At 42.5% G+C, this 11,991-nt stretch overlaps 1 protein-coding gene across 6 annotated transcripts in view; it reads right to left on the bottom strand.

The window, feature by feature from the left end:
- Positions 1–1,230: 1,230 nt before the first annotated feature.
- Positions 1,231–11,991, bottom strand: part of elmo1 (engulfment and cell motility 1 (ced-12 homolog, C. elegans)) — a 147,008-nt gene continuing 136,247 nt past the window's right edge. For all 6 annotated transcript variants that reach the window (XM_033636876.2, XM_033636877.2, XM_078175842.1 and 3 more), the window contains 4 exons: positions 8,482–8,589; positions 8,035–8,117; positions 4,899–4,976; positions 1,231–2,733 (listed from right to left, as the gene is read on the bottom strand). In XM_033636876.2, the coding sequence (XP_033492767.1) occupies positions 2,533–2,733; positions 4,899–4,976; positions 8,035–8,117; positions 8,482–8,589 (470 nt within the window). In that variant the 3' untranslated portion in view covers positions 1,231–2,532. The remainder of the gene's footprint in view (positions 2,734–4,898; positions 4,977–8,034; positions 8,118–8,481; positions 8,590–11,991) is intronic.

Below are 11,991 nucleotides of genomic sequence, written 5' to 3'. Positions count from 1 at the left end.
GCATTTAATATGCCTCAGTTAGTGCCGCCCCTTGGGTAGGAAGGGTGTATCAGTGAGGGCCAGACTCAAAATCTTTCTAGAGTTGAGTCTGGATTTCCAGGCTACGTAGATCCCTTTCTGGCAGAAAACCCATTGATGTATAAAGAGAACTGGATACAGCGTTGGAGGTAGGGCTCTTTCATTCCTATGAAAGTTGTTCAGTTGCACATGAAGCCAAAAGAGTGTAAAATTACCCAGATCTTCCACATCGTTGGGCCCATAGAGCAAGAGCACCCAAGACTTCCGCCAGCCAAGCCCCTAGCTTGTGGTTTAACCCTTTGCTTACTTGAATGGGGATAAAATGGTTTAATCATACAGCTCCTCTAGACTTTCAAAATGTTATCAAACCCATGGATCAAATCCCGACGGGGAAAACTAGTTATTTCGTGGGGAATGTGACGCTCAGTAAAATTTGTCCACCGATTTACAAATGTCTCTTACACAATACAAGTCTATAGGAAAAGGGCTTTTTGGGCTCAAAAGCATCACATAACAGACCCGGAAGCTGTATTTCCTTTGTTTGGCCACTATGTAAATTGGCTTCAAGGCCCAATTGACATCCAGATTGCCTGAGAAAGCCCTGAAGGAAAACTTCTCCCAACGGCACGACACATCATCTCCTCAAAAGTGAAGTCACAACATCTCAATCACCCCCTGGTGGCTGGCTGCAGTATAAGTCATGTCGACAGATGGGACATGGGCCAAACTAAATGATCAAAGAAAACATTAAATAAATTTTCCTAAAGATGTTTGTCAGGTTGATGTATGTTCAAGTGTTTGTTTTTCTCACAAGTTATATAAAAAGGGTGTGTGGCATCATGACTGTGTGTGTGCCAATCACCATGGTTCCACCCACCGACCATTACTGCGCAGACTCTGGCTCCAAATGACATCACCAGCACAAGATGGCAGCACCTGTATGTGGATTATTTTGGCTTTATTTTTGTACAGTGGGATTAAGTGGAGACACATTGTCCATGTTTATAGTCACTGGTCCACACAAATCAATTTTAATAGACAAATCAGCACAAACGACTCAATGCAATGTAACGGAATAATGAACATCAAACAATATTGTGAGGTTTTTCTGTTCTTAATCAATGAATAACATTTCACGCTCATGTTCAAAACTGTATGATCCTGTGAGTGTATGCGGTTTGTGAATGAAGAGAGGACCAGAGGGAAGAGTAGTTACAGTTCTTAAATCTTTAATGTAAACAGCAGTTTTGAGGGGCTTTGAAAAATTCTAAAGAAAAACATCTGAAGGTATTAAATAGGAAGGGGAAAATATATAAATCATACTAGAAATAACAACCATGATCTGTTTTTAAATTAAAAAAATACATAAACTTTCAATTTTGTGGCCATATAGTCCTGAACACACAAAAAAAAGACAACTTCCCTTGACCAAAAACACTAACATCCTCTTTATATTACCGACCACTAGGCAGTTTCACAATTTTAAAATCCCTAAATTATGACCATCTTACAAATGATGAACAAAATAAGCTCAAATATTGCTTAGGAATGTTGTGTACAGCAGTCATTACAACGAGAGAGACTCAAATGAGGGAGAGACGAGTGTGTGTTTGTATGTGTGTTTCACAATGGTGGTGCTTTTACGGTTGTTTCTGGCAAAGCCACTGTGTAGGTGTGTACAATATGCAATAAGCAGCGGTGGGATAGTAACACTAACATCAGGATATTTAAAAGAAAGGCTTTTTACTGTTGTACAGTGCCTTGAGTTTTGAGGATCGACTTATTCTAACAGTCTTCAGTATATGTGTAGCAGGACAGAGCGGATATAAGAGACTATTCTCATGAAGTATTCCTCGTAAAATGTACTTCAACCTTCCTTTCAGCCTCTTGGAGAACATTTAGCTGCCACAAATACTGTAATTGAGAATGTGACAGGAAATACTGCTGGAAAGGTGACGACAAAACACAAAACTCCGTCCCTCCCTGCTCCTGAACTACACAATCATCCCTCCCCCCACAGAAGCCCTGAGGAAAAATAATAAAGTAAACATAAAAAAAGGACAACAAGTAAGCTGAATTTCTAAGCATTTGTCTACAACAATCTTCAAGCAAAATGACAGCGGGCGCCGCGGTCGAGAAGAAGAAGAAGTGAATGTCTCAAAACATCAGACACAGGAGGAGAGTGAGGAAAAAGACTCAGGACGACCAACGACCGGCCAAACAAATACTTCCTGGTTTCTCTTCTCCATGGCAACCTGATGACTCTGCATCGAACCCGAGTCCCCTCAAGTACAGCGAGCCTATTAATACGCACCATTTTCACTCTTATAAAGGTCTAGCAAGAAGCAAGAGGAAAATATCTCAATAAATCCTTTTTCTTTCAATCACAGTTCATGTTTTGTATAATACGGTTTTATTTTGTTTTTTGTTCCAGTTTATAAGAAAAGGGGATTGGTCCAGTGAGTACAGTAGGTGCTGGGTGGGGTTGGGTTCGGGCTCGCAGGGGTCGTTCGTCTAGTTACAGTCGTAAACAAAGTCATAGTTGCTAGGTTCTTTGGGAATTGGGGGCGGGGCCTCGGGAATCTGGATGTTCTCTAGATCCAAGAGGCGGAGCTTCATCTCCATGGAGAGCAGGGTGTCCATGTCAGATTTGGTGTAATCGCTGGTCATCTCCTTTCCCAGGAGGGCGTTCAGACCATCTGTCCACACGCAGTACTGCAGAGACATGGACAGAGGTAGAGCCAAAATGAAATCAAATCATGTACCAGCAGAAAGGAACTGAAGTCATAACCACATAACTAAATACTTCCAAAATCTACAAACTATAGTTCAGCATGATATGTCTTTAAAGAAGCACGTTGACAGCGTACAGACTCCACCTGCTACTGAGGCATGCAGGCATAAAAGGAGCTAACCACCGAGGGAGGAAAGTTTGTGTACACTGTGACTCAGGAGAAATAGAGCAGGGACACCTTCTTCTCTTTTGTCCTAAATACAAACTTCTATGTTTAAAAAAAATGTTTCTGAAAAGTTTCTGGAGTCAAGCACCAAGAAAATGATGTGAATCCTTAGAGGAAGTCTGTGAGTATTATATATCTGTGTGAAATATGTAATATTACATCATAACCTTCCCTTCTATCTGCCAAGCTGTCAGGCATTATAGTCATATGGGAGGCTGTTTCAAAAAGTTTTTGGGGTAAACTCCAAGTTACGTCTTAATTCAATGAGACAAGTCAAGGTGGAAATCCAATCGAAATGTAAACAGGGTTGAGTGATATGACTACATATACACTGCCAGACCATAAATTTGTCTACCACCACTGATTCTTTTACACAACTTACACCATGACTGATAAGCTTTAAAAGGGACACTTCACCCCAAAAACAAAACAGTGCTATTCATCAGTCTAGATTCTTTTTGTGTGAGTTGCTGAGTGTTGGAGATATCAGCCATAGAGATGTCTGCCTTCTCTCCAATACAACAAAACTAGATGTCACTCAGTTTGTGGTGCTCAAAGCATAACAAAAATAAAATTTGAAAAACTCAACATCAGTGTCTCTTTCCAGAAATCATGACCCGGTTACCCAAGATAATCCACAGACCTTGTTGTGACCATTTTCATGTAGGAACTATTTTCTTTCTACCAAACTACACCCACCAACCGTATCACCGCACATAAAGAAGCATGCATCTACTGCTAGCTCACCTAGCACCACAGAGCAAGCTAATGTTACAGCTAAGCCTAAGAGGATGCCATTAATATTTACACCTCACACTGTCATGAGCACAAGCCAATTATCATTGAGTAGATGCACTCTTCCTTCTGCGCAGTGATACAGTAGGCAGGTGTTGTTCAGTAGAAAGAAAACAGTTTCTACTTAAAACTGCTCACAATAAGGTCTGTGGATTATCTTCAGTAACTGGGTCATGGTTTCAGGAAAGAGACATTGATGTTGAGTTTTTCAAATGTATTTTTTGGCGCTTTGAGCACCACAAGCTGAGTGCCATCTAGTTCCATTATATTTGAGAGAAAGCACACATCTCAACGGCCGATATCTCCAACACTCGGCAACTCACACTTAAGCAATCTAAATTCATAAATAGTACTACAGGTAAGCGAGAAAATATGAATTTTTCATTTGGGGGTGCACTGTCCCTTTAAATAGTGTATTAGGCCATTACTGACGGTATGTTGTAAATCAATGAGGAGAAGTGCTTAATGAAAATATTGGATTTCTCTCACTTAGATTTTCTCAAAATTTACTATATCATGATAAATATTGATACTGCAATATAAAGTTACAGATGCCATGATAAGTGATTTCACCACATCCCAACTCTTAATTGAAAATTCGTCTGAATTCTTACTATTAAATGACACAGCAAACAGTTTCCTTTTACTCCTGTGTTAGGGTGTGAATTTTTATTTTATCTTTTTATTGCTTTCATGCTTTTTATTCATATTTATTTATATTGACATTTTGCATCTTGCATTTTTGTCTCCTCATTTTAACTTCATCTTGACACCTTAATTTTGTCTTGCTTATGTTTGGTAGGACTGTTTGGCTTTCTGTTGTTTCATTGCCTTTTGAGTATCCTGTCTCTACTTTTGCTTTGCCTGTCAAAGCACTGTGTACACATTATTATCAAGTGTTTTATTATACATTGCTCAGACTAACACATATACATTTAGTCCACTGTGTATGTGTTAAAAAAACACTTAAATACACTGTAGTGATAATTTCCAGTACATATCTGACTCCTACACTTGCATATACTATGCACTTGTACACTAAAGAAAAACCTCTCTCTTTGTGCGATCACACGTTCATTCTGTCTGACACTGTCAACAGCCGCCGGGTCGCTACTGTTGGCTTACCTCATGCTTGTCAGGAGCAATAAAGTTTAAATACTCGTCCGACTCATAGAGGACAGAGAAGGCCAGCTCTAACACCTCCTGGAGAGAGGACAGAGTGAAAGGCAGAGAGGGAGGAGTGAAGGAGAAAAAACAGTGTGGAGACAGAGCGGAAGATGCAGAGGGTGACAGAGTGGAGGAGGCGGGATGGAGAGATAGGAGAAAAAAAAAAGGGTGCAAGGAAAAAAAAAAGAAGGAACAGGTGAGATTTACACCACAATGCTGCCATACCAATGCAATCTCTCTCTCCTCCTCACGTCTTGTCACCATCTGTTACATCAGCCGCACATCAACTCATCGGGTATCAGCGAGGTAGAGCTCAAAGAGACGAATGCCTGGGATGCCCTCAGATGCTAGATATTGAAAAATGCCTGGGGAGGCTGGGAATATGATGTGATACGATTTCGGGTTCATTCCCTCAGAATCCACTACGGTCTAACTGAAGTAAATGTATTGAACGCAGCGTGAGGACGGAACTGGTACACCGACAGCCACATTTGTACACATGAAAGCAATTCATCAAATGCTTGCTTGCAATCTGCGTGAAATTAGCGTCTGATTTACCACGGCAGCAGGTAATTACACAGTCAGAGAGTGGGACTGCAGCCGAGGTGCACTTTGTGAGGGAGAGCTATGTAGTTCAGTGGTGGGATTTGTCTCAGATCAGGAGGCTCAGAAAAAAAGATGTAGTGATGCTGAAATGGAAATACTTATTACTGAAGCAATGGGAGTTCAAAACATTGAATGCAGCCAAAATTCAACTCAAGAAACACTTATTTGGACATTTATTCATCAATATATACACTTTTATCCATTGAAATGTTTATAAAACTGATGTTTTATTTTGTTTTTATTAAGTTAGAGTGATGAAAAAACCATTAAGGACACAAAAGGTTGCACAAACAAGACTACATGTCCAGACACACTAAGTCGACAATCGTCTGTTGGTCAATGTTGGGCTGTCAGTGAGCGTCTGTTGCCCTAGTGTATCCAGCACCGTTGGCCCTAACTGGCCCTAACGGCCCCCTTTATTTCGGTTTATTCAGCAGGTTTATTCAATAGGTTCTGCACCCTAGTGAGAGTTATTGTCTCACGTATGTGGTAGTTGGACGGTGGCTGTAGCCGTTGCGGTGTGTTCAAGTGCAACAGTTTGTCGACACAGGTGACGCATCAGTCAGCCTTCATCGCCATTAGTTCTTCGATGTCTGCTTATTGTGGCTGGGCCTTAAAGAGACTACAGTCACGCCAGCGGCTCTGTGAGGCTGTCTTTAGGCACAGTGATACTTTCGTTAAATGCTAACGTCAGCATGCTAACATGCTCATGGCGACGATGCTAACAGTCTCATGTTAAGCAGGTGTAATGTTCACCATCTTACTTTAGCATATCAAGATGCAAACATTTGCTAATAAGCACACAACACAACGTACAGTTTTGCAGTACTGTAATAAAGAATTGGTCAAATTAACATTCTGTCATAATGATGAAGTCAGGGGATCACCAAAATGATTCCAGTTTATTCCAAAGGGGACCACAAATGTCCGTGCAAAATTTCTCGACAATCCATGTTGGGATATTTCAGTCCCAACCACATTGCCACCTGCCATGCCGCTAGCTTGGCTATAACCACATAAGGTGGTGGATGTAGATGATACCAATACAGAAGTCTCCACTGAGAAAACTGCAGCCAAATATGCTTTTGTAATGGAAACAAATGTAATCCCCACAGTGCATTACGAGCCTTGTTAGCAGTTCAACATTATGGGCATAAAGCTACTTATTTGGTGTAATAAAATGGATATTGTGCTCCTTTATCAATGCTCTTTCTATGTTTTTTTTTTGTTTGTTTATGAACTAATTAAGTGCAGCCCCCCCCCCCTTCTTGCAGCAGTTCTCTATTATTGAGATTTCAGTAAAATACTGCTTAATTAAATCTTCTATTCCCCGCTGCACAAATCTGAAACTGCTCTTTAGATGCAGAGGATTTTCCAAACAAATCGGACCCACTGCAAATTGCGTAAACAGTAGTAAAAAACAGCAGAACACATCATTCACACTTATCACATATCCTCCAGTCATCTGGGTGATGCTCCTTTTAAACGCATGCACAGCACAAAGCGGAAAGATGTGCTTCAGTAATGAGATGCAATGTGCCACACAGACAACAAACTGCACTTCCAGGTCGGCGCGCTTGCTTGCTAAATAACATGCATGACTTGAGGCACAGAAGGAGTCCGAAACATGGTAAATATGGGCCTAAGAATATATATGTGTAGCGAACAATTACAAAAAATAATGAATTTAAAGAATTATAGCTTATGATGCATTTTAAAGAATTTGGGAAACACAGTCAGAAAACGCTGCTCTCCTCATCCTGCTGCCTCTGTCTCAGTGTCCCACAAATGCACCACATGCCAGCTCCGCTCTGAAGCCTGTAGAGGTGACTTTGGCTGGCCTTGTAACAGTGAGTAATGAAATGTGCTTGTGTTCTCATTCACAAGGCTGGGACAGGCCTGCTAGACGGCCTGCAGACCCCCCTTAGGTCATTCTCCTAGACCTGCGCTTATCGACAAGGTAATAAAGGAGACAAAGCACGGAGGAGGCATGCTCCTTTGTCTTCAAGGCTATTTATCCAACATCCAATATATCAGAGTCCCGGGGGGGGGGGGGGGGGGGTTTGCAGAGGCAAAGTGCAGGAGAGGAAAGGCTGATGTGTACACAGACGCAGACAAGACGGCTCTTTCATCCTGGTTAAGGCTCTGCAGAGGCACGCCGATGTGTTACTTTCAAATTTAAACAGTAAAGAAATGATGGCGGCATGTTTTTGGCTGCTCGTTTGATTTGTGTCTGCACTTAAAGGACTATTCTGCGATTTTTCCCCCCTGCACACTACCGCTGATGGATACGTCTCTCTGTGCTGAGCACTGAGATGCAAGTTATTGTGTTATTTCCCAAAGCAAAATTATGTAACTGACATCGTGTTATGCAACTCTCACGCACACAGGAACACATTCTCTCGCCTGGATACACACCCACCCACCCACACGTATGCACGTGTACACAGGCGTGTGCGTGCAAACGCATACACACAGATACACACACCTTGTTTTGCTTCAGGGCTCCCTTCTCCTTCATGTGAGGACAGTCTTTGCCGGTGATAACAGCTTTGATATCAGCCACAGGCACTGCAGAGAGGACAGAAGTGAGTTCACAACAACAATTACAACGGCAAAAACAACAACAACATCCTGGTGACAACTGTGTCATCCCAGATGGGTGGCTGGTTTTTTCAAGTAATTAAAAGTTAAAAAATTCTCCCCAGATCTGTCACTGCAAGCACTGCAAGTAAAACTGATGTTAACACTGATTTTTATAGCCAGCAGTCAGTGTCAGTTGCTTGTCACTGCCCACACTGTGTTTGGGGGCTTCAGTGAGGACAGAGACTGTGGAAATACATATCTGAATGAATGCTGTGAGCTGCAATAAAAAAACAAAACACTGTGTCACAGTAGTGGGTAAAGACTATCAGATATTTCAGTTGACACTCACGTTTGTCCTGCAAAGAGTCATGGGGCACTTCGCCCTGAGGACTCTCCTCCAAATCTCCATAGTGCAGGACTTTATGGTTCGGAGACAGACGGCAATACCAAAACTTATCTGGAAGAGAAAATGAAGAGAAAGGAAGACAGAGGGGAGGAAAAGAAAGAGAGAGAGAGAGAGACAGATTTAGAGGAGTTATGAAATAAGTCAGCGGCTGGCATAAGACATCATATGGGATTGCATGAGTCATCAACAAGAGAGAAAATTAGCATGGCAAAAAAATCTGTGACAAAAAAGAAAACAGCCTTGAGGAAAATCCACAGATGGGCAATGATGCTCTGCATGAGGGAGAGATCTTGATGGGCAACAATACAGACAGTTGGCCTTCACCATTTTAATAATGATCCAACAACATTCCTCACGCTTGTGTCGAGCTCACAGGACAAAGACATCCAGGGCTTCCTTCTCTGGCTCAGCTGAGGCAAAGACCCTAACTGTGACATGTTGAAATGTATTTGTACCAGGTGCTCAGGAGCGCCGCGAGGCCCCAAATCCCTTCTCTGCTGAAAGCACCAACTATTACTGAGATCAATTAATTAAAAAAAGACAAGTCTTTGGTGTTGCCACTTTTTAGTTTTAATAATAGAGGCTCCATTTACAAGTTAATTAATGTGACCCCGAAACATTTCATTTTCATTTTTTGAGACTGGGTAGAAAGGTGAGGATGCAACTGTATGGCAATTTTGGTGACAGTTTTGTATTGGACCATGGGCATTAAAGGTATAACATGCAGGATTGTCGGTTCCTGTGTGTAAACATGCTCACCAGCAAAATTGAAAGAAAAGCCGACCCTAGACTTACTCTCATTTGGCGTGTCACCTCACCATATTTGCGTTCCTTCAGAGCTATGTCTTTTGGATACCTGCTGCCTACTGTCTGGCACCTGGTCGTTACCTTTTTATAAAGCCCTGACCTCACCTGAGCGCTGTGGGGGTACACGCCCATAAACGTCTAAATACCGAACATAAGAAAATAAGAAAATACATGCAGAGGGCAGAGTCTCTGCAGAAAAATACACCACTACACACTTCTAGAGGGTCACAAGTGATGAGTGAGCAGGATTACTTCTGTATGAGTTTTATTCTTTATGAAAATCCTGCGCAGTATATATTTAGAAAGAAACAAGGGGCACGTAAAATGATGTGGTCACAAGTTCATCTGGCTGCATTACTCATACCAGACTTGTAGCTATAACACTTTCACATACACTTCCTCAAATCAAAAGGAGTTTTGAGACGTTATGTGTTCGTGCCTCGACAAGTGGGGTTACTACATGCCGCCGACTACTTCATGTTTCGCCCAAGTCTAAGTTTGAGCAGCTCTTCAAACAGGTTTTATTATAACATTATTGGTTTTGTTGTAAAAAGCTGGGCAGAATTAGAGCAAGGCATCAAACGCTCAAAAATATGTAATTGCTGATCAAGTTAAGTGCTTCTCTCCTGGCTGCTGTGATGTGTAATCCTCCAGCAGCTTGTAACTACCAGCTGCGTCTGTAAAGCGTTGCTCCGCCGCCAGCCTCTGTGGCCAGCCCGGTGTTCTTTAGTGGTTCCCTGCCAAGGTGGGCATGGAGCTGCGCTGGCAGTGAGCGGGCACAGACTGGGGAGGTCTGTCTGGCGTGTGCATGGGTGGCACAGTCCAAATCCTAATTGCTGAAAATAGACAGTTGGCGGTGCCAGGCTGGTGCAGAGTGGCACCGGTCCACAGGGAGCGGCCAGGGATGTGTGCGGCGGCTGCGAGTGGAAGGGCGTTTTGGGGGAGGACGCCATCAAATGTTCAGCTTAACCGATTTATGTGTGCATGTTTGTCTGCACACAAGCACTTATGTTCCTCTTTTGGCTTCTAGATACTGTATCTCTCTCTTAGATTGAATATCATGCTTGTATCTTTTTGACTATAGTTGCCTTAAAGGTCTAGTGTGTAGGATTTAGTGGCATCTAGCGCTGAGGCTGCAGAACTGAGACCCTATCCAGATCCCTCCAATTTTGATTTCTTCGTTCACTGTGGAGGTATGCAAGAATAACGATGTTGTCTTCACACATTCAAGGTAACACAGGGTGAGAAATTGATATATAAATCATCATTTTGTTGGCCAAGTATTACTTTAGTCCAATTCAGCTGCCAAAACATGGGTGAACGGCACAATAAGATTCAGCAGAATCAGGACAAATACCCACGTTTACTTTTGCTTTAGTGCAGCATTTACACAAGGTACACTCCACTGAGCCCCCCGTGCCGTTACCTGCCAGCACCCTGCACTTTAAAGAGTGTACAGATAGTACTTTCTCTTCCGAACTCCACAACACCATCAACCTGAGCTTTTACAGAGAGAGGCATCCCCTGTAATGGGCAGAATGGCACTTTGGAAGGTAGAAAGAAGAGTCATCTGTACTGAAGTCAGCCAAATTAATATTTGATGTAGGTACTTGAGTCCCTGCAGTCTGGAGGACTTTGAAATAGTCGCACAAGACGCTGAGGGAGAAGTGGGAGAAGGAGAGGGAGGAGGGGAGCATGTTTTTCGTATGTAGAAAAAGACAGGACACGACACATAACAGTGGATTAAGAAGCATAAGTATTGTGAAAGTTTGTCTGAGTGCGAGAGACGAGAAAAAAATGACACTAATAAACCAAGTTTCGACATTACGTATGCATCACCCTGCTTTTGATTCAACGTCTCGTTTCATGTGATCCCCAAGTGGAAATTGAACTTGCTATAGGGCTCCTTTCATTCTTGTTTGGCTCGCTTAAGTTCTGCAAGACAAAGGGCTCTCCAAATTGGATAGACACATGGATGTACTGCATATACGTACCAACATGAGAACAAAGGCTCAGAGAGGAGAGGGCGGAAAGGATGCATGGGTGGAGGGAAGAGAGATGAGAGTGAGGGGAATGGATGGAGGTGGTTTACATTCACACATGCATGAGGAGAAAAATACAAGCAAACCAAAAAACCCCAGAAAGAAGTGTTGTTGAGAATGTCCTTGACTTCTTCAAGAGTCCTCAGAGGCAAAGACAACCACAGCTTGTAGAAGGCAGACTACTTCCCTACAGTCAGTGTGCTGTTGCAGCAGATTAAAGCCAGTGTAACCCACAGGCTAGTGTGCTAAATTAAATCCAGTGAGGCTCATGAACTGCTTCATATACGACTGTGCGGGTGTACTGCTCCTGAATGCAGAATGCTTTTCTCTGTTTAGTATGTGTGCTTGTGGCTGCATATGTCCTCCATTTCTTTGACAAGGAATCTAGGATCTCCGAAGTAACAACCGCAACATGGTAATATGAGACTTCTCACAGCATGTCACTGCGTAAAAGCCAGACAAGCATAAATCAGCCGACCATATGCAGCGGAGACGATCAGACACTCAATCTGGGTGATGCTTTCCACCTGAACATCTGTCCTGCAACTCCCCCCCCCCCCCCCCAACTCCTACTTTTTTCAGTTTTTTCTTTTGTTTCTATAAT

Source organism: Epinephelus lanceolatus, chromosome 16 (genome assembly GCF_041903045.1).
Source record: "Epinephelus lanceolatus isolate andai-2023 chromosome 16, ASM4190304v1, whole genome shotgun sequence".
In the NCBI taxonomy this organism is placed as follows: Eukaryota; Metazoa; Chordata; class Actinopteri; order Perciformes; family Serranidae; genus Epinephelus; species Epinephelus lanceolatus.
This window is presented reverse-complemented; position numbering and strand designations above follow the sequence as displayed.